This window comes from Triticum aestivum, chromosome 5A, assembly GCF_018294505.1.
Source record: "Triticum aestivum cultivar Chinese Spring chromosome 5A, IWGSC CS RefSeq v2.1, whole genome shotgun sequence".
NCBI lineage: Eukaryota > Viridiplantae > Streptophyta > Magnoliopsida > Poales > Poaceae > Triticum > Triticum aestivum.
Window position 1 is genome coordinate 496,545,575 of NC_057806.1, and position 25,102 is coordinate 496,570,676.

The 25,102-nt window shown below is 45.5% G+C and overlaps 2 protein-coding genes and 2 long non-coding RNA genes across 4 annotated transcripts; 1 reads left to right on the top strand and 3 right to left on the bottom strand.

The window, feature by feature from the left end:
- Positions 1 to 1,536: 1,536 nt before the first annotated feature.
- LOC123107367 (bidirectional sugar transporter SWEET11) lies at positions 1,537 to 3,209 on the bottom strand. Its single transcript, XM_044529353.1, has 5 exons — positions 3,024 to 3,209; positions 2,863 to 2,899; positions 2,377 to 2,749; positions 2,164 to 2,283; positions 1,537 to 2,082 (listed from the first exon to the last, which is right to left on the bottom strand). The coding sequence occupies exons 1-5, from the start codon at positions 3,079 to 3,081 to the stop codon at positions 1,807 to 1,809; spliced, it is 864 nt and encodes a 287-aa protein (XP_044385288.1). The 5' UTR covers positions 3,082 to 3,209; the 3' UTR covers positions 1,537 to 1,806.
- A 5,311-nt stretch (positions 3,210 to 8,520) lies between these two features.
- On the bottom strand, positions 8,521 to 14,243 carry LOC123104321 (probable protein S-acyltransferase 7). Its single transcript, XM_044526146.1, has 5 exons — positions 13,777 to 14,243; positions 11,549 to 11,731; positions 9,879 to 10,178; positions 9,528 to 9,761; positions 8,521 to 9,440 (listed from the first exon to the last, which is right to left on the bottom strand). The coding sequence occupies exons 1-5, from the start codon at positions 13,858 to 13,860 to the stop codon at positions 8,916 to 8,918; spliced, it is 1,326 nt and encodes a 441-aa protein (XP_044382081.1). The 5' UTR covers positions 13,861 to 14,243; the 3' UTR covers positions 8,521 to 8,915.
- A 2,482-nt stretch (positions 14,244 to 16,725) lies between these two features.
- LOC123107368 (uncharacterized) lies at positions 16,726 to 19,280 on the bottom strand. The gene is made up of 4 exons (XR_006451652.1): positions 18,965 to 19,280; positions 18,653 to 18,692; positions 17,440 to 18,411; positions 16,726 to 17,354 (listed from the first exon to the last, which is right to left on the bottom strand). It is a non-coding gene; the product is annotated as an uncharacterized lncRNA (long non-coding RNA).
- A 1,451-nt stretch (positions 19,281 to 20,731) lies between these two features.
- On the top strand, positions 20,732 to 23,470 carry LOC123107369 (uncharacterized). Its single transcript, XR_006451653.1, has 4 exons — positions 20,732 to 20,944; positions 21,051 to 21,100; positions 23,046 to 23,231; positions 23,336 to 23,470. It is a non-coding gene; the product is annotated as an uncharacterized lncRNA (long non-coding RNA).
- The last annotated feature ends 1,632 nt before the right edge of the window (positions 23,471 to 25,102 follow it).

The following is a 25,102-nucleotide window of genomic DNA, read 5'->3' on the forward strand; positions in this document are numbered from 1 at the left end:
CGCTAAATGGGCCAGGCCGACACTGTTCACATGGACGCAAGAGATCCTTGTGGACTCACTTAATGTGATAAATAGTCGTTGGGCTCGTCAGTCCCGGACGGATGAGTGAGGTGGTTCCAAGCTGAAGGGGTTGGGAGTCCAACCGGGAAAACAACACGTGGCAGGGCTCGCAGGCGAACGGCCACTCATTGCATGCACACGCAAAACCTCCTAATCGGCACATTGTGCGCCGCCGGTTAGGGATTCTGGCGCCCACACGCTCGCATACATGGGCTAGCCCACCACATGGCGACGCGGTCGCTTGCCAGGGCGCACTTGGTTCGCTCGGTGCACGGTTGACCAGTTGACCCGAAACTCTTTTAAATTTGGGGGAATGCCCAAAAAAACTAAAACAATCATGAATTCAATAAAGTTCATGGATTTGGATAAATTCAAAAAAATCATGAAATGGGAAAAACATGATTTGAATATAGTTCACAGATTTCCAAAAAAAACATATTTATAAAAATCGTAATTTGGGGAAATGTTTATGAATTTCAATATATTCATGATTTGAATAAGTTCGCGGGATCAGAAAAGATGTTCATAAATCTGAAAAGAGTTCAAGAGTTTTGAAAAAAGTGGTTCACTGAATTTGAGAAAAGTTCACAAAAATTGAATAAGTTTTCAAATTTTAAATAAGTTCATGTATATAAAAATAAAAAGTAATAATAAAATTGAAAAAAAGTTATGCATTTGGAAAAATCGGAAATGGAATGAAAAGGGAAGAAAAAAAGGAAAGGAAAAGAAAATCAAAAAACAGAACAATCCCCGGTTCATAAAAAAATGATCCAAAAGCTTCCCTAAACTGGATTGGAAGCTTCCCAAAACAGGGGAGGAATCTTCCCTCTCGTGAGCTTCATGGATCGGCCCATTAGGAATCGAAGGAACGGCGGGTGTGTGAGATGTTTTGCAAAATAGGCTAAAACGGGCGCAGATGGCGCCAAGTAGACGCCAACCCCAAACTCAGCTCGATCACTTAAATTGACATATATCCCTAAAAAAACTTAAATTGATATATATGGCCGTTGGCCTCTTTGCAAAATAAAATAAAAAGAAAAATAGGTTATATTTCCTGCTCAGTTTCCGGTTTTAATGCTAAACATCGCCTTCGATCGCCTTGTACTCGCGAATTGAGCGTAGCTTAGCTGGTTAGGTTTTTTGTTGTGCAATCAGCCCACCAGGATTCAAGTCTCGTTCGGTGGGAGGAGATGTTCCTCTCGACTACGAGGCAATTTCAAAGGTGCTTCATATGGGTAGGGTATGCATGCGTTCGTTCGTCAAGGTGAATGTATGCGTGTATATGTGGGCACGGTGTTAAAAAAAAGTTGTACTCCGACTAATCAGACAACTCCCACTCCTAGCTTCTATGGCACACGCACCCGGCACCTCTCTCGTGCATTGTGGAGCACACAGTACAATACTAGTACGTACGAATAAACAAGGACAATCCATGTATAACACACATAGTACAGTATCACTTCGCTGTGGCATCACTGAATCAACAACGAACGCGAGCTTCTGTTTATAACTTTATTTCCCAGGGCAGACGTGGAATGGTAGATCAGTCACTTGCCCGGCCGGCCGGTATATCAGACCCTTGGACGACAACACACACGAATGTGCTACTACTACTACAGACCATTACAAACGAACGACTGAAATTAAGAACTATATAAACGTAAGTATTTCTTTTGGCGGTCGGTTCGCCAATCGTTAGCGATTCATCTCCTGCATGCACCCGTGCGTGCATCAGCCCTTGATCGATCAGAAAGCCTTGATGTAGCCCTTGCGCGGGGTGGGCGAGCTGATCTCCTGCTCCATCTTCTGCAGCTCCGCCAGCATCGGCAGCGTGCTCACCGTTAGCATGGCCACCGCCGGGTGGGTGCCCTCCGGCAGCTCCACCTCCTGCTGCGCCGCCGCCTCCGTGGACACGTCGTGGATCCCCGTCGGCAGCACCAGGGCCGACGTGTCCGGCTTGCGGTAGCAGAAGTAGAGCGTCATCTGGGCCACGCCGAAGAAGAAGCCGCCCACGTTCGGGAGCTGCATACCCATATATTGAGTGACATCCATGGATCGATAGTTAAGAATGAAACGTATTGACGTTTGCCAAAGAAGACGTACGGTGACGTAGATGTCCTTGGTGAAGAGGCCGTAGAAGAACCAGGCGACGGCGCTGAGGGTGAGGAAGAAGGAGAGCGAGAAGGGCATGTACTCGGCGCTCTTGGTCTTGATCACCACGAACTGCATGCATGCATTATTCACCGGCCGGATAGTTAGTTAGTTAGATCTCATGGTCTTGATCACTCAAGCAAGAGCAGTAGTGGTAGAGCTTACGATGACGCTGAGGGGGGCGACGAAGACGGCCATGGAGAAGGCGAGGCAGACGCTGCCGAGGACCTTGACGCGGCTGGGCTGGGGCACGAGGAAGACGGTGACGACGACGATGAGGGAGAAGGCGGCGACGTCGAGGAGGAGGAAGAAGGCGAGGGCGCGGTGCCTGGCGTTCCTGGGCGCGTACACCACGTAGAGCAGGATGTAGAAGGACTCGACGACGCAGCCGAAGGCGTTGATGGTCAGCAGCGGGCTGGAGTTGGTCTTGACCAGCGCGTAGAAGATCCACAGCATGCAGCTGAAGAGCGCCACCACGTACGGCACCGCGCTGAACCCCTCCGTCGACTTCTTCCGGTACACCCGCAGGAACGTCGGCCTACGTACACATGCATAAGCTTTAGCTCGTCAGAAACTAAGAACGCGTGCTGACCAAGTGACCATGCATGCACGACGTACGGCCAAAAGATGCAAGAGGATTATGTCACTTACGTCGGTGCGAGGAACACCAGGAAGGATATGATGTTGCCTGCAGAAAAAGGGAATGGGAAACGACACTTTGTGTCAGTAAGGCTTAATCATGTGACAAAACAAATGGCTTGGAAATACATGCATGGATGATGCATCAACAGTTGAGCAGCATGCATGCCTACCTAGGATGCCAAAGGCGGAGGCCCACGGGTGAGCCATGGAGAAGAGCCCTTCTGCCATCCTGATCAGTGATCACGAGTACAAAGCACGGTAACTAAGCAGATCAGATGAATGTATCTACTGTATGTTCTTCTCCTTCCCAAAGACTAGGGAGAGACCTTCAAAAAAAAGACTAGGGAGAGAAGGCAGTGCTTGTGTGGTTTTTCGAATGGAAACAAGCCGTGTATATATAGCAGTAGCAGAGCCCCTCCCCGTCCCCGCTCTACCTCTACGACGAGTACGTAGTGGAATTCCAGGGCAGCCACAGTGGTGAAAATTCAACAAGTGTGCGTGAGTGCGCGGTTACAAGTGTATCGGTGTACCATTCATGTAAACATGTACGCATGCATCCTTTTCCCAGCCAAGATGAAGAATACGTGCACAGCATTCCGTATGGACATTACCGGAAGCAAAAAAGGGCTGATCGGTTACTGCCATATACTACTGTTATTACCACGTGCGTGCTGCGCGAGTAGCCAGTCTACAAGTACATGTGACAAAATTGAAAGTGGTAATGCAAACGTGCATGTACATTACATTAGTTCCACAGAACCACTGGGTACGTCGAGGCTACTAGTAAAACAGAAAGAGAAACCAAAGCATAAAACGAAGTACATACGAAACTGCTTCATGCATGATCCTGGTGCCTGATGAATGCACGACACCGAAATCCAGCGGCCCGTGCCCGATGTATGCACGAATGTCTGACCATATTTTAAGCATCGTCTATGAGTCGTACATATTTTGTCGTATGTATAGCACGGCTCTAGTATATATGTACGCCTTTACAGCACTTAGATTACTTTATTAGAGCGGTGAAAATCCACGTGTGCAATAACGATGCCATGGTGCACCAACTGGTATGAGCCTTGCATCACCGGCGGATGCTTTCTCTGATCCATCGATCGCCAACAGGATATGATGCTATCGTTGTATCCCGCTGAAAAGATATGTGCTTGCATGCAGCTACAGTTAGGCCGGTAGCCGAAGCTGCTAGCTAAAACTTGCAGCGAGTGCCGAAGTGGCCGCCGCGGCGAGGGCTATGCATTTTCTCTTCCTGTCAATGCGTGGACTGACCTGACCTGACCTAACAACCGACACGTCACACCCAGCACTCAACGATGCAGTTACATCTTTGGGTCCGTTCGGTTACACAACCGAAGTCCGGTTCATTAGGTCGAACGTTTTGATGCAGAAAGGATAGTTAGGGCGAGATCTTTCCCGACTTCTTGATGCATGATACATTGCACCTGCATGCACGGGCTTAACGATCGCCATCGTGTGTGATACCATTAAGTTACCCGTCACCGTCGATTGGTCTCTCCCCTGTTCCGTTTCACCTCATGTGTGTATGTATGTATGTATGTACTGCCCCCCCTGTCTCTTTTACTTTACAGTTGCATCCCACCACTGTAGGTGGAGCGAGGGACGAGGGGCATTTTACGCACGCACGTAGTTCGTCTGGTAGCTGGTATGCATGGTGTATGCGGCAGCGGTGCTTTTCTGCGCCGTGCCACTGGCGAGGTGAAGAAGCGGAAACATCTCAGTGCTACTGTCACGCGCAGCATCGACGATCGATGGATCGATCAATTCAGGCTACCTAATACCTAGGCCGCGGGCAAATTATTACCTGCAGAGTAGCTGGCTGTATAAGCATATGCGGCAACGGGGGCCTTTTCCGCCTCTGCCACTGGCGAGGCGACGAAACGGAAACTCCTCGGTGCTCGTTTCACTGGCGCCGATCGATCCTGTTGCTGCTGCTGTGAATAATGCAGCTGCCGTGCTTTTGTGCAAGAGAGATCGGCCGACTGGCAAAGGTGACGGCGACACGAGTGGCTTGGCATCCATCCATCCATGCACGCACGCGCTGCTCGTTTGGTCAAGCGGGCTAGTGGGGTTCGTACGTGTGCAACCCAACCGACTGGCCGACCTCGGAGACTCTTGGCCGGCCTCCGAGAAAAAACTGGTAAATGAAATGGTGTCTGAGCAAGGTACGCGTGGATGCATGATCGAGCCAAGGCGGTACGGCACGGTACGTTCGGCGGCCAAGTGGCACCGATTCCACCTAGTGCCTGCCGCCAAGACGCAGAGTCAGATTCTGTTAAGGTGCATGCAGAAGAATATACTCGTACTCCCCTCCAGCTTTCATTCTGTCTGGCTTCCAGACTTCCAGCCAGCACAGCGCGTCGCCAAGGAACATGCGCATGGGCGCACGGCGCAATGATGCCATGCCATGCCAGGGCACCATTGCGAGTGCCGTGGCCGTAGCTACCTCTGCCACCCCGTATTATCATCTGCGCAAAGTCGCAGCAGATCGGCATCCGGCTCGCCGTGCTGGGTGCTCCTCCTCATGCGCACCACCATCCATTCATCTTACACTCGGGCGAACGAGCCGGCCGTGTATCTAATTATCTTCTAGCATCCCATGCATCCTCCGCGACTTGCTGCGATCTGCTCGGCCACTGGCTTACCGTAGCATCATCGCTCGCAACTTCGCAAGTGTCTGTTCTACTAGCTAGCACTGGACGTACTAGGAGGATGTGGGTGGCCTAGTGAGTATGCCATGAGTGAAGAGCAATCGATCCGGCGTCCATTTGCTCCATGATCAAGGCTCAAGGCTGCAGTGGACCTTCCACTTCACCTACTGCTCGCTCTACTTGCAGCCGGACAGGGGAACATAACACAGATATTATTTCGCCGGAAAAATCATTTCATTACTTGTCTTGTCGTTGGTTGAATGTCTCTCGTGCTGCTTCACATCAGACCATTTTCTCTAGGAGAATGAATATAAATACATAAGAAACGCCTTTCCTGTTTTTTCTAACAGAAGAAAGTAAGAAGCGTCTGTCATTTCATGGGGTGGTGGTGTGGTTGACCTACAGAATAACAACTGAGCTGACCAAGTACCGTGAAATGACAAAGAAGCCGCGCAGACAGAAGCTGGAGATTCGTAGTTATTATTATAAAATAAATAAACGAAATATGTATGTGGCAACTGTGTGGCAGATTGCAAAAACTACCACACGCATCTAGCATCATCAGATCCGATCGCGCGCACCTGCCCCGCCATTCCGATTTCCTTCCTTCTATAGCTTTCCCGCACGTCCTCCCGATTTTATCGCGCATCCGCACCTGCATGTACCTCCCTAATTTTCGCGCCTCCCGATTTTTAGGAGATCCGATCGCGCGCGCCCGCCTCGCCCTTCCGATTTCCTTCCTTCTTTAGTTTTTGATTTTTGGGTAAAAATAGTGCTTGCAATGGGATTTGATCTCTGGTCTACATATAATCAATGAAGGGAGCTGACCATCTCACGTACAACTCATTGTTGAACAAGCTAAGGAAAAATACGGTTTCGACATGTTTTGCCTTTAATATGTTAGCACAGAAAATCTTTTCGTTTCACCTATCAAACCCGACACATAAACTTTTCCCGTGGTAAATTCTCCATCACCATCATGATAACTAACGCACCACCAACATGATAACTTTTGTATACCACACATTACATTATGTGTAAGAGCATGGTCATATAAGCACCGGAGGCGTGATAACTTTGGTGAAAGCATCGTGGTAACTTTGATGATTGGGGAAGAAATTTGTTGAACACCCCCCCCCCCCCCTCCCCCAACCCTTCGGTAATTTCAGTAAATAGCATGATAACTTTCACGCCGTAGACCTGATAACTTAGATACAAGCATCATCGTACCTTTAAACATTGGGGAAAAAACGTGAAAATATACCCGATAATTTCTGTGTAAATAGATGATAATATACGTAGCGCACATCTGATAACTGAGATAGAAACACCATGGTAACTTCGACCATAGGGAAGAAAATTATTGAAAAGATACTCCGGTAACTTATGTGTAAATAGCACGGTAGTATACCTCCTTCCCCTGGTATTTTTCTGTGTAATAGCATGAAAACATATGCACTGCGATAACTAAACACCATGATAAATTTTGATCCATGGGGGAAATTTTTGCTGAAATATACCCCTGATAATTTTTGTTTAAATAGCATGATTTTTTAAGCATGGCGGGCTTGATAGGTTACCTAGAATCACCATGATAACTTTTTGACCCGGAAAAAAGTTGTTCAAAACATTCCCGATAAATATTTTTGTGTAAATAACATGATAATACAAGCACCCATAACCGATAACTTACATATAAGCATCATGGTAACATTTTACCAAAGGAAAAGAAAGTTGTTAAAAACATACACTCGTCTCGCGGGGGCTCTTGGATGAACACAACACATGGTGTGCCACGAGAAAGTCACATAATGTTTAGTGTCATGAGGGGCACACGTGCTTGTGAGTTGGCCGAAAAAAAAATGGTCCACTTTGACCCGCTATAGGCATGATAAATTAAGTTACGCAAAAATTTCGTTGTAATTTTTCACCTATGGAAAAAGCTACTGAAACACACCCGGGTTTTTAGGTATAAGTACCATGATAATATACGAACCGTAGAATCAGTAACTCATGTACAATCCCCCATGGTAACTTTGACCGGAGGAGGTTGATGTAAACATACCTTGATAATTTATGTGTTAGTACCACGGTATATTACGCATCGAGGAGCTGAATAACTTATGTATAGAACACAGTGGTAACTTTGAAAGAGGGTGTAGTTGTTGAAACATAGTACCTGATAAGTTCTATATAAATAACATGATAAGTTACGCAACATAGGCCTGATAACTTGCATACGAATACCATGGTAACTTTGACCCGAGGGAAAATCATGGTAATTTTCTGTAATAACACGATTGTAAAAAAAACGTCAAAAGGAATAGTTTTCTTTAGTTGAGCAACAAATCCATAAGGATGAGTTGGTTGTGATGGTGCGCTTTGGTGCCTCGGGGTTGTGGGTTCGAATCCCACATGCGCAATTTTTTTTATTATGTGGGAGACGAGAAGAAGTGACAGTTTTCATAGGGGTGGGCGCGCGAGATGTGCGGGAAAAGCAGATTTTTTGGGCGAGTCTGCGGGGTTGTTCGGGAGGATGAGGGATCGAAGAGAGGGGAAGTTGTTTTGTACTTAGAGGGAAATGGATAAGGTATGTGTGGTAGTTTTAGCTATGTGGCACACGTGTGCCAAATAGCACGGTCCATAAATAAAAATCGATAACAACGAAAGTCATTTTTTATGGGGAAAAAACACAGGAAATGGTCGCCGCATTAAATCAGTAGCGCACTACCGAAATTCCACGGGTGCAGCAAGGAAAATGATCGTGCTAGAGGAGCAGGAAAGCGCAAGCCAGCATTGACCTTTCGCCCGAGAAGTAGCACCGCTGGATGAGCTGTGTAACGATCTCTTTTTTATCCCGGAAAGATTGTGGAATGTCTCTGCCCAGTCTCAGCTATTGGTAGAATAATAATTCCACGGAAGCAGCTTTGAGTTTACAACTTGTCAACTAGGCAACCATGTCTCACAAATCACAACCCTAAACTGATGATAACTACAGTACATTTATAAAACATGATTTCAAAGCTACGAATATTACAAGCAGCAAATCATACAGAGCACACTTTCTTACACACTGTTCCAATGATAAATATATACACACAGATAAGACAATCCAAGCCACGCAGCAGGAGTTAAATCTCTTCTGTTATTTTCTTTGCTTACTTAAAACACCAAACGAGAGGCACATCAAAAGGACTGACGCCCTTCCAAGATGAAACGGACACAGGTAAGAAAGCATTGGCATATTGTATACCCTAGGTGAAAGGCACAAGCTCACAGGATACTCAGAAAGGCCGGTTCTTCATTTTGGAGATCAGACAGGGTTGTTCCTTGTTGAGATCAGACCCGGTGCGGCGTCAGAAAGCGGCGCACGGTTTGCTAGTGAGTTCCACTGGTTGTGCCGTGGCCACTGCTGACCGAGCCCCAGTTAGTTTCTCCACCTCCCATCTGCACGGCGATGCTGTCCATCGACTCTGAGGTCCCACTTCTGTGACCCCAGCTTGATCGTCTCGAATGCATAACAGCCCTGCCTTCCATGAGCTCAACTGGAAGGGCTTCTCTGCTCAGATCCGGTGACGCATGGGTTATTCTGCCCTCTTTCTCATCCAGCATGCCCCCAACTCCTAAATCTCTTATATCAGCTCCTGACCGAGGTTCGTCCCATGATACTGGCTTCCTGCCCAATTCAAGGTCTCCAACAGGTTTGCCCATGTTTGGGCTCATGAAACCCCTGGTTGGTGGGCGTGATTGCTGTAAACCTTGCTCTACTGGGACCCTAGCTCGGAAATTGTTCTTGGAAGCGGGGACAGCAGTGCAGAAGATCTCCAGAAAGTTGTTCACCACACCTACGTTATATGGGTTAGCCCGCCGGTCGTACCGATACCTGAAGTTCTCATATGTAGTCTGCAAAGGTGAAAGATTGGATGATTACCAAGTTGCGACCAACTGCTTTAAATATCAAAAGTTTTAAAACAGGGGAAGGGAAGGAACCTGGTTGGTGCTCATCAGGTAGAAATGGAAGACAGAAAGACCACCAACAAACCACACACAAATAAAACAGTAGATGATCAGAACCATTGAGGCGGGTGTCTTCAACATTGCCTTCCAAATCGATGAACCTTCTGCATCTCTGATCTTAATTATGTACACCCAGCAGAACCCAAATACGTAGAGGCAGAGTAATGTGGTCGAGAAGACAAACATATAAAAGAAGCGATAATTACGCTGCAGCAGAAAAGCTGGTAGTTAGCGCCGATCAGTGATTAATAGTAGCAACAGAGAGTCACCGTGCACATTCGGATAACAATAAAATATTAGACTGTGAAGCATTAAGCTACTTACCAGTCCTATGCATTGACCAACCCAAGGACAGTGATGATCAAAACGCTCCACACAGTTGTTACAGATAGAACAGTGAGAGCAACGAGGTGGCCGATACAGCATGCAGGTGTCGCAGTACTTGACCTTTACAACAACTCCATTTACATAAACATCCTTTGTCCGTGGTAAGCGCAATTGTTGTGGAGTCTGACCATTTCCAGTATCATTGTTCCCATCAAGGGATTCAGGTTCAGGGGGGTGCGTGTTACGAGGTACTATACCAGGATCTCTACCAGAGGTAAGAAGCAGCAGCGTCAAATCCTGGAAAATGAAAGGAACAAGGCTCAGACAAGTGTGAACTCTACAACAGTGCATATTCATAGGAACTCAGGTAAGAACAGAATCATCAATTTTTAACTTTCGTATCAACCGCACCCACCTGCCTACCATGTTCATCTTCATGATTATTGTATTAGAAATGACAAACCTTTTCTCAAATACTGTGTTTCCTTCAATTAAAAGGATCCATAAAAGAGGTCAAGTCATCGCCTTTGAAAGGTCACACAAAATGTTACACAGGCATTCCCAAATAAGACTACTGCTCAAAATATCCTAACTGCAGCTAATCAAGGGAAACGCTAAAAGAATTTAAGCTCTGAGCTCAGCTAGTTAAGGTAAAATGAACTAATCCTTCTGATCAACCTTCATCTGAGCAGAAAATCAACAAGATAGAAAGAATTGCAGCTCCTCTGTATTGTTTGATTTTAAATTAGAGAAATGGTTCAAAGTAATTTCAAATGAATGTTGTAGGAATCCAATCCATAACAGATTTTTCCTACGGAGTTCAAACAAATGAACCCTTCAAAATTCTTTTTGATTGCTTCTCTACACTACAATTCCTAGGATTCCAAGCTAGCTATTAGACCTCTTGGAAAATTCCCTCTGTGTCTATGACAACTATGACATGCACTCACTATCTAGAGATAATTCCTGTGTTTTTTTTCCTGTGGTGCAACTAAACAACTCCTCACGTGTAGGGTTCCACATCTTCACGTGTCATGATATCCTATTCATGTGCTTCTTTCCTGCAAACCAAAGAGGTCCACTCATGGTACATGGTGTGGCTTCCCCAATCACCATTTTCCAGAAAAGGGAGGTGCCATTTGGCCATCCATCCCAACACTATTTGTAGGTCATTGCCCGGTACTAGACAAAAGAGGATCATTGCTGGAATTTCGAAAAACATGGAACACAACACCAAGAGACGCTGAGCTGAAATTAGTGCAATAGAAGATGGGGTGGAGATGGCGGACACAAAGAACCACTCTACTCTGAAAATACTCATTATCAAATATGTAAGGTGTAATAGTATCATCTTGCATTTCTAGGCACTCTTATCATCACATTCAATCGAGGGTCACTTCTGACAGATTGATGCAAGAATTTATCTAAAATAAAATTGGAATTAACAATGTTTTAGCAACCAAAGCAAGGTAGGAAAGTTGGGGACCCTCTGTGTATGATAATTCATCACTGTCCAATGAATAATTATGTATGCAGAGAAACTTCAATTAGCATGAAAGGGAGCATAGTGTAACTGTCAATAGAAATTACACAACTCCAGACCAGCTGGTTAAGTTGTTCTAAAATGATCAGAGCAAAACAGAAGTGAAGTAAAAAACAACACTTACATATACTGTGAAGACAACCGCTACAACCATAACTGAAATCCCCCAGTGATCAGGAAAATCATTCATCAGATGTCTGGCAACAAATATACAGAAGACCAACACTGGTGCAAGGATGAGGAATATAGTGAGAAACAAGGATCTCACATCAGGTCCAAATATGAACCGCCCTTGCAAGAGAAACTCCTGAAAGAACATTCAAACTGTCGTCAACAAAGACCAATTGATGAAAGTAAAAGCGACAATTGCAAATACAAAAGTAGTAAACTCAAAATAACATGTATTCTATGAAAAATGATGTTGTTTGCAATAATTTAGCCCCTTAGTCGCTAAGGAACACAAATATCCTCTCAGCACATTAAGATAAAGGTTGATGGAATACAGAAGCCAATAGAAAACTAAAAGCTCTAGAGAGTGAACAATTACTCGAAACTAAAGAGATATGCTAACATATACTTGAGTGGCTGTGGATACGGAGTTCCGAAACAGCACTCGCGCAGACACTATCATGTGCGCTGTTACATGGGGCGGTTAAGAAAACATTTACTAAGGATTAGTGACTTGGTAACATCTGTAACTGGTTATAAATGGAAGGAAATTTCTACAATTCTATCTTATAAAATCTACAAAATGCAGAGCCACTGCCGCCCAAGCAGACTCTCCCTGAAAGAATGCCTCCGTAGACCTTGTTTCATAGATGGATGACAAGTTAATTCATTAGCAGTAAACGTGTGAGAGCAGAATTGGGGCTGCACATTACACATGCAGGGGGGAGCTTCACGGATGCCTCTTCTTTGAAGATAAGGTGATATTTACCACTAGATGGATGACACATATATTTATTGGCAGTACACGTGTGAGAGCATAAATGGGCTGCACATTACACGTGTGGGGGCGCTGTTTTATTGGCAGTACACATGTGAGAGCAGAAATGGGGCTGCACATTACACGTGCAGGGCGCTGCACGAACAGGTGCTTCTTCTTTGCATATAAGGTGACATTTAGAACTAGATGAATGACCGATATATTTAATGGTACACGTGTGAGCGAAGATTTGGTGCTGCACATTACACGTGCAGGGCACAGCTGCACGGGTGCCTCTTATTTGCAGATAAGGTGATATTTACTACTAGCAATATGCCATACTACGTCAAGTGCATCAAAAGGCAGTTTGTGATCCCACGTAAATTGGTATTTCCCCGTCAAGCATGACCATGCACTACAAACATAAAGCTCTTATGCCAAATGTACTCAAAATAATGTCCGGTAGTAGCACACGCCTTTCCTACTTGCTAAAGACAAATCATGATGCATACATATGAGACCAGAACAAAGCCAAGTCCATAAAGAAGTTGAACATTTCCAACAAAAGTATTGGCATCATGCAAACTAGTACTTCCCAAGCAACTTGATAAAAACGCTGAAAATATAAGAACTATTTACACTGCATGTAGCACACGTATCCAAGATGCCGACCAACATTCCATAGAGGTACAGCTACAACATACTAACAGGTACTTCCTCTGTAAACTAATATAAGAGCGTTTAGATCACTAAAGTAGTGATCTAAACGTTCTTATATTAGTTTACGGAGGGAGTACTATTTATATCACAACCGGAGCCATATTTCCAGCTAACAAGTAAAAACGACTAGACCACTGCGCTCGGTTCAGCATAGCACATCTTGTTGCCATCCGGTATACTGCCCAAGCACAAATTCCTATCAGGTGAACCAAGCACACGACACCATCAGAAAATGTGAGAACTCTTTTACACTGCACGTAGTATGCATATCCAGGACGCCAACCAACAAACATTCCAAAAGTGGCAGCCCAACAGCCACAACACACTACCAAGTGCTACTTAAATCAACTGGGGCCATCCATATTTTCCAGCTAACAAAGTAAAAACGAGTAGACCACATCACTTTTGGTTCATTCAACGCAGCACACCTTGACGCCATTCTCCCCCAGTAAACTAGCTGCGCATCCCAAACCTAGCAAGGCACGAATTCCAGTCATGTGAACAAAGGACGCCGCACCGCACCAGCTGAGCATCTGATTCCCCACCCAGCCGAACGGAATCGACGCCTAGAAAAGGCTACATCGGCACGCAAACCCCTAGGCAGGCAGGCAGGCAATCATGGCGCGCACGAGCAGCACGACCAGATCCAGATCCGCTGCGCACGGCACCGAATCGAGGGAGAGGGAGAGGGAGGAGGGAGCGCTTACGTTGCTTCCCCGCCAGACTTGGTAAACCCTAGGCTGCTCCCCGGAGGAGCCGCCCCCGCCGCGGGACGACTGCGGCACGTACATCCCCGCCGCCACCCGCTAGACGACGACCAGTCCTCCTCCTGCTGCTGCGACTCCGGCGAGCCCGAACCGCTAGGCCGCCACCAGGCCCCGCCCACCAACCACCCCCGCCGCCTCCTCCAACTCTACGACGGCACGCGCGGTAAACCCCGGCCGAGATCTCGCCGCACGGAGCAAGCCCGGGCCCGGCGCGGCTGCGCCGCGCTGGACGGGCGTGGGGGGGAGGAGGAGGAGGCGGCGGCGGCGGGGCGCGCGATGCGAAGACGAGAGGCGAAATGGCGAGGCAATCAGGGGAGAGGGAGGGGGGTGGGGTGGGGGGGACGAATAGTCGAGCGCGACTACTCGCGAGATGTGTACGCGCGCTGGGGGACAGGCCGGCGTGCGCCTAGCAGCATCACCAGCCGCGCGGCCTGGTTAGTCGCGCGGTGGGGCCCGCGTGGCAGCGACGGGGGCGGGGACGGGGGCCGTTGGGAGACCGGTGGGGTTTGAAGGCTGTGTGTGATGATGGTGGGAGGATTTATCTGACTTTTTCTGTTGTGGAGGACTGACTCGTGGTTAGCTGCTGGTGGTGGGAGCGGTACTGCTGCTGCCGGGGACGACGAGTGGGTGAGCGGCCGATGAGCGATCGATCCATCGACCGCATTGATGCCGTCACTTGATTTGACCGGGCCGTGCCTAAGTTGGTGATCGGAGAATTTCAGGGCTTGCTAGGCTATGGTCGTGGATGAAGAGAGGGAAACGTGGTGACTGGATGTTCACCCTCGTTGCCTTTGGAACGGACGGTCGGTGGCCGTTTGATCTTGATGGAAAAGCGGGGGAGGATGAAGATGTGGGAGGAGGTGGGGAGGGGCGGATCTTGGAACAACCATACGATGATCGCCGTGTTTCAAAGCAACGACACAGAGGCTCGTTGGCGCCGTGTGGGTACTAGGCATCCCTCAAGCTTGAATGGAAGCATCGCCGAACCTCAGGTGTACGTGGACGGGCGGATCTCAACAATGGTGGTCAACGCGGAGAAAGACGAGAAGAATGGGTGGCGGCGTCGAAAGAAAGGTAGCAAGGATTAGCGATGCAGCGACGACGCGCCCTACCATTGTCGAAATTGAAGTCATATGGCGTGGGATCATATAATTGGAATTATCAATTTGTTGCCCCATGTTTTTGTGGAGATACATTGCCCTAAAGTTTTCAAAACTTAAGAGGTATAAATGTAGACATGAGCAAGTACTCCACATGCTCAGACATCGGCGTGACTGGACTAAAATTGATGTGGAAATTTTCTATTTATATCATTCGCCCATTTTTTTGCAGTCTTGGGCAGCAAACAAGCGACCATTGGCAAAAGGAGTGCTGACAACAGTAGACTAGATCCAGTCTATGATCCAACTGCGAGGAAATGGAGCGGTGTAAGTCGTATAGCATAAAATGGAAATGAAAAATTTGTCAAAAAAAGTATAAAATGGAAATCTGTACAAGTAGAAGACATACTACATTATGTAAATAAGTAATTAAGCTGTTCAACGAGGAGGAGGGGGTGGTAACAACACGAAGACCATAATTAACAATGGTGGCTTGCTAATTTGTACAACTATTGATCTTCTAATATGTTTGAAACATTACCGTTGACTTCGCCTTCGGAGTGACTTGGTACAAAAGGCGGCGGCTCTTCCTCCACTCTCTCGCAATCTAACTTACTCTGAAGTTTCATACTTCAACAAGCGAACTAAGCTAGCTAGTACTTCCTCCGTCCTAAAATATAAGAACGTTTTTCAAACTATGTTAGCTTGAAAAATGTTCTTATATTATGGGACGGAGGGAGTACTTGGACACCAAAAAAACTAGACGACGATTCGTCAAAAAATAAATTAATCGTACCACTCAGAATAAGTGTGGAACAGTCTTCCATATCAAAAAAAAGTGTGGAACGGCCGAACGGCCACCATCAACGGCAAAAGTCATACGTACTACCAAGTGTTCCTTCCACGTGCCTATAAATGCACTTGTACTAGTAGGCATCGGTCTGTATGAACCAAACCAGAGCCAGTTCTCCCTATTTTACTTTGTTTTGAGTCAATCATGGTATCTACGGTTGAGCCGTTGCACTTCACCTGGAATAAAATCTGGCTCGCTGCTTCTGGGAGGATATAGAAATAACTACTATCTCAAAGTACCGCTTAGAACCATATACACTTTAGGGCAATTGTAAGTGCATTGAGAAAGAGAAAATTATTGGACAAACATTCCTTAGTAACGTGTCGGCTTGGCTATTGTAAGTACATATCTTCACAAGTCACAATAATAAACAATTTACACCACATAGGGCACATGGCGTAGCCTACTAACGTGTCCCCTTTTGATTAACGAGGCTTACCGAGTTAAATGAGTATCTCGTTAGGTTGTCCCGTTTAACTCATTCTGTTAACGGGTTTAGATTAAAACTGGGCTCGACTCATCTACCGTTCTTAAAAAGTTGCTCCCCACTATTAGCATTCTCTTAACATGCACACTATCCACGTCATCAATTTGCCACATAGACTTTCACCAACAGGCATGACGAGCGTAATCTTTGGCAGCCTTCCCCCGTATATCAGATAACTAGATAACACCCCACGCGTTGTCGCGGGAATCTTAGCAATAAAAGTTGGATAATTACACAAATGAAATTATGATAGTTTGAATATACTTGTTGACTACGTTGTCTCTTGGATAAATTAAACACATTTCATGAGATTGAACAATACACAATACAAATACAAATATTTTCCATTTTCCTTTTAGAAATATCAATATTACTGGTCTTTCAGTTGTAAGTGACCAAATATAGTGAGCACTAAATCATTTGTTCATCGAAAAATCTCACAAAAAGAGCAAACAAAAATTCAACAAATCAAATAGGCATTGGTGATTGGCAGGAACTCTCATCTAACAGTTCAGAGGACAGAGAGTTAGCTCTCCATCTCAACGAAACTGCATTGCAATATTGGCAGGAAATGTCCTGATGGAAACTGAAAAGGGGATGAGTATTAATACAATCCATGAAAAATAGAATGACATTAAAATATAAAGAATTTATGCATCTTGATGCTTACAAAAGATAGAATATTAAAAGAGATTACATCGCCTCTGTTTATGATAAGAGAAAAAGGACCTTCAATGCTACACAAAAGGCATAGTAGAGCCAAGAACAAAGCATGTGTGTTAATGTTTGGGGTTACCTGCCTGAGTTTGGTGGGCGACAAACTCGACGGTGTCCAGGATTGCGAAGCGCTTCTATTCTGATATTGATTAGCCTTACAGACTTGGATTGCTGGCTGCAGCACACGTACATGTTGAGAAGATTTTTAAGGCCTGGGATATAGGTGCACGTGGTTGGAGCATGGCGTGTTTGCGGGTGGATTGCAGCGTCCATGCAAGTTTTGAACAAAGTTGAGAGGCGAGTCGACCGCGTGGAGGCGGATTGAAGGCTGCGGTGATACGCCAAATCAGGTTGGCTTGTACTGTACAGAAAGAAGATTCAGACCGATAGCAAGAGCCACATAGTGAAGAGGAGTTTTATGAATGAGGAATCAGGTTGAACTGTACCTTTGCCAATGGAAGATTGGAGTTGATAGGACATTGCAAATGGAGGGCAGTCGGTAGAGCAACGTGCTGGTCGATCCTGAGCAAGGCAGAGCCCTGCAGCCAAGGAGAAGAGGGCGAATAGGGTGGCACGGGTGACTGGAGCGGCAGAGTCGCTTGCGACGGAGAGAACTGTAGATATAACATTACAAAGAAAGACAGTTAAGTAGTACAATCTTAACGAAAGCACATTCATGTGAAGAACTCCCTACCACCCTAGTGTAAACAGAGTAGCCCAATGTGGTTAAGAAAAAGCCTAGCAATTTTGTATATAAAAAATGGACCAGTCCAGATATACACTCTACATTGGTGCGGTGGAGCTGCGATGTTTTTCCGAGAAGGATGGAGTTTGTCAGGACTGACACCAATCTATGATCTGAGAAAATTTGTATTTCAATTCCTTATCACCTGCTTTTGTGTGCAAAGTACTGCACGACAAAAGTCTCTGCACAGCAGAATACCAGTTTGGGGCTCCAAGCATAAGTTGGTCCAGAGAGGGATGCAACTTATAGGGACGATTGGCTCAGGTTCACCACATCTTGTCTATCCTTCAAGGGCTTCAGATGTGTCCCAGCTAACACACGCGGCACCAACAAACAACGGGTGTCCACAACAGAGACTTCAAATTCATCCCATCAAGGTAAATTATCTGAGAAAATTTGTAATTTGTGGACCATAATCTGTGAAGACGGCAGGAAGAAAGAATCTCAACTGCTTATATGGGAGAGAAACTATGTCAGTTACCACTGCATGAGGAGGGAGAACATGCAGCTGAACACCATAAGGCATTTGGAAGTTGTAATGTGCCGGCAAATTAAGGAAATAAAAAACAAACCTTTGAAATTGGGATCAGTGTGCATTATTTGATCATGGGCTTTACTATCACATATCTGAAGGGTGTATTCCGATATATTTATCTAACATTATGCAGGCGTCCTGTTCAATACAATATGTGTTAGCAAGCATGTAGTATAGGACTATAGGCATCAATATAGTTATCTTGAATTTCAGAGAGAATACAAGTACGTTCATAAGAGCAACTTTGTATTGTAAGTAGATGATCGTGTACCATTTGTACAGAAAGAACAACATAGTCAATCAAAAAATTGTATCACTCGAGAATTATATCAAACCCATGTCGTTTACAATGGAATAATACTGCCAGCAAACAACGTACCTGAAAATGAACTGGACTATATATGCCATAACCTGTGATCCTACAAAACAATAATAATAATTCAAACTGGATACCGATTTTTTTACTAATCAAACATGAGAAAGAGAGAGATGCAGGACTGTATCAATAGTGTAGTTGTTCGTACTAATCTAACATGAGAGAGGGGGTGTGGGGGTGTGATCGGACTTGCTACCACAGAGGAGAAGATAGTGGACAGAAAAGAACTTCCTGCACACACAAATCAGAAGCTCCAACCAAGCCAACTAAAATAACCGCAAATCTGAGGAGACTGAGAGGTAGAAGAGTCCCAACCTCTAATCCAGGTGATTTTGGAAGAGGACGCCGGCACCCGGCCGGCAGCAGACCAGCAAAGCCGACGGCAGCAGACCAGCAAAGCCGACGGCGGTGGCGACCATGGGGATCCAGGTTGACAGCAACAAAAAATCTCTGGTGGTGGCAGACCTCGAAGGCTTGGCAGATAGCGGAGTATGTAGAGATCGATAGATGCAATGAGAGAAGAAGAACGGCGCGCTCGGAACCTTCTTTCCCCACCACGGCGTGCGTTTCAGTTTTTTGGCGTGAGTGGAATCGAGGAGCCGGCCGGAAGATAGAGGGCAATAACAGAGGAGATCAACCGTGTCGTGGAGAAAATAAATTGAGGAAACCAAGGGTGTCGTGGAGATGATTATTTATTAAGAAAAAAGTTTAACTCGCTGATGTGGCACACTGCTTAGGTCTATATAGGATGATGTGGCACATCGTTGATGTGAACAGTGTGCATGGTAAAAGAATAAGAAGTAATGGGGAGCAACTTCTTAAAAATGGTAGATTAGAAAAAAAGTATCATTAGATTCTGCATGCAAGCGTCCATCGATACGTGCATGCAGTGATTCCGGCATCGCAAAAACTCCTCACGGTGAAATTCTTAGATAGTAAAAGGTCATGCATTCTCCTTAAGGCTAGTCATAGTGGGAGTAACTTAGGTAGTAACATAGCGCACCTCAAGAATTTTTTGCCTATGTGGCAAGTAGTTAATGAGAAGTAGTAACATACTCCCTCCTTTCCGGTTTATAAGGCTCAATTCAAAATTCTCACCAACCAAGGTAGATGGTGAGTGGTGGAATATTTTTTGTAGTTTGCAAAAGCACCCAATTAATGCTCTTGTTTTCCTCAAAAAAGTATGTTTACCAATGCATTAATTGCAATGCATGCATGCATAAATTACATGCATTGGTCAATTTTCTCTTAGTACTTGCATGCAATGATTTAGTGCACCTTGGAATCTGAACATGTGATGAAAAACAATCAAATTAAACCTTATGAAATGGAAAAACTAAAATTTTGAGATAAGCCCTATAAACCGGAAAGAAGGGAGTAATATATTACTGTAACATAGCGCTTTCCAAGATAACATGAGTCTACAAGCTATTAAATAAGGTTACATATGACACTAGTACTATGAAGGTAGTAATTTAGACTAGACACTAGTCTAAGTTACTCCCCACTATGACCAGCCTAACTAGCGTTGGGATTAATTCTTGCATGCGGGGGACGTGGGTAATTGATCCATTTAATGCCACGCAGCACTGATTCCAGTTCAGATTCCAAGCCGGAGGGAGTAGAAAGGATTGAATATTTTTCTGAGGTGTTATCTTTAACCTTTCGTCTTAGCTTATCTGATCAACAGAACTCCCGGAGGTTCTTTAAGGCTGGTCACAGTGGGGAGGAACTTAGGAGTAACATCACACACTTCAATACAACTTTACTTATGTGGCACGTATTTAATGAAGAGAGAGGTGTTTGTGGTAACTAGCTAAGTTACCGGAACATCACACACTCCAAGAAACAATGAGTCTATAACCTAATAAATACATCATTGCATGACACTACATAGATGTTCCTACCCACTATGGAGGTAGTAACATAGTCTAGGGAAGTGTGAAGTTACTAGCTTATATTCTTGCCCATTGTGACCAGCCTAACCTCCACAAACGATTAATCTCCACCGACTCCCTTAAAAAATCCCCCCAATTCTTCTCATCTTCCCTATCTCTACCTCTCTTTCCATACTGTGTGCACTGCCGCGGCCAAAGCTTTCACAGTTTGTCACCATCGAAGATCTGCTCACTGCTGCCGGCTCGGAGCCTCATGATTGTTCCCTCTATCTCTCTCGGAACCCTGCGATCCCCGCCGTCGCTGGTCATGATGGCCCAAGAACTACTCCAAGGTGTCGACAAGGCGAGTTGTACATGCCGCCGCCGATCTCCTCCTCTAACATCACTTGCGCCAGAGGTGGGTGCTCGGTGCTCTCCTTCCTCTCAATCTTCTCACATATGAACATATTTTTTGAGTTAGCTATTTTGACGCTCTGATCTGTGTGTGATCCGAAATTTCATAGTAGGGAGCTCTTTTCCATCCCCAGCGACCTTCCCCGCGGCAACAATTCCGGTAAGTCTCTCTCCCCCCAAATCCCTTTTAACTCAACTACTGCCGCAGTAGTACTGCGGATAGACATATGACGAGATGTGATGGATCATTGGTGTTTCTCCAATCCGGCTGTTTCTTATTGGAGGCGCTAGATGATGATTTCTTCTTCCTTTTGTGTTGCAAAGAACAAACAGATGAAGCTACCACGTACTGTTGCCCAATTAAAACTGCATCTCTCTGTCTCCCTCCCTCGAGTTATTTACCGAAAACCACCACATTATGGGCTAGGGTAACAACTTGATACCACATTTGGACCAGGTCACAAAAAACCACCATTTTTGCGCCTAATGCGTAACGCGGAGCACTGATACTCGAATTTAGTCGAGAAAACGGTGAAACCGACAGGTGGGGCCCGTCTGTCGGGATGGCGTGGCAAATACCAAGCACACAAAAAACCTTTGACTAGCTGAGGTGGTAGATGAGCCGCGGGCCCCGCCTGTCATTGACTACATGGTCATCTTCATCCCATCTCTATTTCTATGGAGCATTGTGTCGAGCAGCTTGTGTGCGGCGAGCCATCTCTGCCGATGCAAGTCGAGAGCTCCATGGCCATGGCAGCCGAGGCCCTACCCGACGTCCAGATCCTCCTCTCCCTTTTCCTCTTCGTCTGGAGCTCGCTCCCGTCCTCCAGCCCTCTCCCCGTTGTTGTCCGAGAGCTAGCCGTCGACGCCGCTCCGCGCTAGCGTGGCCATCGCCGTAGTTTTGCCGACAAATAATGTCCTAGAGCTTTGCCTCCTCGCGCTGGTCATCCTCAACAACGAACAAGAGCCTAGACGCCGTAGAACGACATAATCGATTGCGTCTTCAACCTCGGAGCCGCCGGCCGGCGGCGGCGAATTCGCCACCTTCAGAGCACCCCCGGCCTCGTCGGCCTGCTCATCTGAATCACCATGATTCCCTCTCTGTCTACCCCTTTCCCCCATTGTCAATTCGTCCCATAACTAGTTCGTCCGCCATGCCCGAGAGCTCCCGCTGACGTGCCTTTCCAGTCTCCACCGCCGTCGTTTGAGCACGAATTGGTCACGTCTGAGCACCGTACCGAGATGCTAGAGCTCGCAGGAGGCCATCTGGACTATTAGGCCGCTCGGTTGCAAACTGTAACCCGGCGCTCGCGCAAGCCGGAGCTCTGCCGCCGCCCAGCTCGCCGCCGTCAACTCTGTCGGCCAACCTAGCACTTTCCACCACCACCAGTCGATGCGCACGGTCACCAGCATCCTATAAAACGCAGCCTAGCGTTGAATGGTTGCCGGAATCGTCACGGCTAGCGGTGGCTGCAGCCTGCAGGAGTGCTCCTGGTCTCGCCTGCGGTGGCGGCGAGGGCGGCTGCGGTCCTGCGTGCGTGCCACGGCCAGGGGCGGCTGCAAGTGCGCGTGCGTGCCAGGACCAGGAGAGATGGCAGGTGTGCATGGGTGCGTATGCGCAACCGAGGTCAGCCATGGCCGACGGGAACGGCGAGAAGAGAGGAGAGAGAGGAGAAAGAGACTAGTCAACCTGCCCACCTGGAATTTTTTTTCCAGGCCAGCCCGACAGGAGGGACCCACCTGTCGGATTTGCTGTTTTCTGGGCTAAAACGAAGAATCAGTGCTCCGCGTTACAGATTAGCTCCATTGTTGGTGGTTTTTTGTGCCCTGCCTCAAATGTGGTACCGATCTGTTACCCTAGCCCATAATGTAGTGGTTTTGGATAAATAATTCCCCTCCCTCTCACACATCTTAATTTAGTACGAATTGTGTACTTTATTGCTCTTCTCTGGTTGTTTTGTAAAATCACAACATATGGCACTGGGTTTCATTTTCGGGAAATTTGTTCCCTGTGAGTAGTGTTCCATTGTAAATTTTATGGTATCTTTCTATTATGTGAGTGATACAATTGTGTGATTGACATTGTTGTTCTTCCCGTACTGCAGGGTTCTTCTGTTGCCGCAACAATCATCTACGTACATAAATGAAAAAAATATTGGAAGTTACTCTTATGAACATACTTGCATTCTTTCTCAAATTTAAAATAACTATGTGGTGACTATCAGTATTTGATTGTTATGCTGCTAATAACAATTCTAACCTCAAAGGTTTTAACTCGCTGAGAGGATAAGGTATGGGCTGTTCTCATTGTCATTCAATTTATTAGCTCTTTGTTTGTTGGTCGTGTGTTAAATAATACTCTGTAGTAAAATGGAATGCACATGTGTCTACTCAGGAACGATGACATTTTGTATAGCTGGTTATCTTTCATCCAATAGGCGGATCAAGGTGGAGAATGCAAGATGATTACTTTCGGGGACATTAACACCACGAGGCTGGCAAATTAGTATGAAATATATCTGTTTCTTGCTCCGATGCTCTTCTAATAGACAACCAAATGATATTATCTTGAATTATTATGAGTAAAATTTCATTACAATATATGTTACTTCTCTTACTGTTGGTGATGCATTCTTCTAATTATGCAAATACGGAGATAGTCTACCACATATTAATTTGCATGACATTTTATATGATTCAAAGATTCAAATAGACACGTATTTACATTATTGTTTCCATAAGTTTCACTATTTCTCACTATAAATTAATCCTCATGTACACTACTGCAAATTCCCGCAGCAATGCGTGGGGTATCATCTAGTTAGTCAAAGAGTCCGAGCCGAGTCATGACCTACTTGTTTTGCTCACGAGCTTCGAGTTTTTGTTTTTGCCAGACCTTTTTTTTTTCAAGACGAGCTTTGAGTTTTAATTCCAGCCATACACATAAGTATGATTAAGAAGATACCTATGCAAATTGGCAAAAAAAACTGCTCGTGGCTAGGATAAAAGTAAAACAAATATGCAAATTAAGTTTCGAATCTTAAACAAAAGCATTCCTCTTTTTCTAACTTGCACCCAAATTTTAAATTGGTCATATTATTTTGCGAAATTTCCACGGATAGGTTTTCACTCGATAATGTTTTTCATTGATTTTTCTTCAACACTTGAAAATTACGCATTTTTTGTTAAGTTTTAAGACGCGGTATACTGGAACCTACGATCATTCTTCATTCTTGTATTTTGTTGTTAGAAACCAACACTTTTGATTAAAACAATGACATCTCACAATACGCGGTGTTTTGGCTCCTAGGTGCATATGCACCCATTGTCTAAAAACACATTTTGAAAAGTTGAAAAATTTGAAACAAAAATCCCACGGGTATATCCGGACATTCTATGTGCATGCACAAAGTTTCGGTGAAAAACGATGTTTTTTGTGGCTTGTGTAAAAAAGATAAAGAAATGCAAAATGAATAGTTGTAATGAAGCATCAGAGATTGTCTTTTTTACACAAGCTACAAAAAACCTTGTTTTTCACCAATAACTTTGTGCATGCACATAGAACGTCTGGATATACACACGGGGTTTTTGTTCAAAAAATTTCAACCTTTCAAAACATGTATTTAGACAATGGGTGCATATGCACCTAGGAGCCATTGCCAATTCCCGTCTCACAATGACATTATTGCGTCCTTATAATATTTCCATCAAGATGCTTACCGTGTTTAGTGCACTTACACATGTACCATTATTTAATTGGTAAGTGAGAAGTGTTAAGGGTTAGAAGCATCGTTACTCGGGTAACGCCTGCATGGGCATGTTTGCTTCCACACAAAGTCACAAAGTAGGTCGTAGGAAAATTTATTGTGGTTTCTAATCCTACAAGTCAAACATGATCCATAGATTTATTCTCGAAGAAATCAAATCCTTCTGTGAAATTACTTTGAACAAAAGAGGAATTTCACCTCAGGGGCGACGTGTATGTCATGTCATGGGCGAGCCAATAACTTCACCTCCACACGTAATGCAAAACCAACTTCCATGCATGCACGTCCAAGCCGGCTCGTCGGAGGGTAAGCATCACACTAAGCACCGATCAGCATTTAGCAGTCCCCCGTCGTCCGAGGATCGGCATGCAGGAGGTGTTTGGTTCGCCCTTTTT